We start from the raw sequence: 698 nt of genomic DNA on the forward strand, positions 1-698 counted from the left end.
GGGGCTCCGTGGGGCTGTACCACAGCCTGGCCCCGTGGGATGGCACTGCCCTGGCCCAGTGCCGTGACCCTTCCGTCGCCCTTTGCTCACTAGGAGAACATCATCTCCCCCGTTGAGGACTCCCCCATCCCCGAGATTGCCGGCAAGGACTCGGGAGCCGACGGTGCCGGCACATCTCCCCGCAGCCAGAACAAGCCCTTCAGGTGAGCAACTGAGGTGGGCCCAGAGCTCAGCGCTGCCCATGGGGACACCAAACGTGCCGGTGACTCCCCTGCCCTGGTGAGGCATGGGGAGCAAAGGGCGCATGGTGGGCAGCAGCTGCTCTCTGCCCCGGCAGTGTCCCCCACACCAAGTCGCTGGAGGGGAGGATCAAGGAGGAGTTGGTGGCCCAGGGCCTGCTGGAGTCGGAGGACCGGCCGGCCGAGGATTCGGAGGATGAGGTGCTGGCCGCGCAAGAGGCAGGCTAGGCTGAAGGCCCTCAGCGCGCACACCCGCGCCAAGAAGCACGAGCTGCTGCGGTGAGAGCGGGCAGGAACGGGCGTGGGCGGGGGGGCTGCCCGGCAGGGACTGACACCCCTGTGTGTGTGGTGTCATCCCCCCCAGGCTGGCCAAGGAGGAGCTGCACCGGCAGGAGCTGCGGCAGCGCGGCCGCAAGGCCGGCCACGAAGGGGAGGACGCCCTCCGCCACTTCAAGGGCG

The 698-nt window shown here is 69.3% G+C and overlaps 1 protein-coding gene across 1 annotated transcript in view; it reads left to right on the forward strand.

Moving 5' to 3' along the window:
* Nucleotides 1–676, forward strand: part of TADA3 (transcriptional adaptor 3) — a gene marked incomplete at both ends in the record, with an annotated part of 2,145 nt that extends 1,469 nt beyond the window's left edge. Inside the window, 4 exon segments of the mRNA XM_009698728.1 lie at nt 94–203; nt 338–448; nt 450–518; nt 604–676. Of these exon segments, the coding sequence (XP_009697030.1) occupies nt 94–203; nt 338–448; nt 450–518; nt 604–676 (363 nt within the window).
* Nucleotides 677–698: the final 22 nt, after the last annotated feature.

The sequence above is a fragment of the Cariama cristata genome, unplaced genomic scaffold (assembly GCF_000690535.1).
Source record: "Cariama cristata isolate BGI_N322 unplaced genomic scaffold, ASM69053v1 scaffold22124, whole genome shotgun sequence".
NCBI classification, from domain to species: domain Eukaryota; kingdom Metazoa; phylum Chordata; class Aves; order Cariamiformes; family Cariamidae; genus Cariama; species Cariama cristata.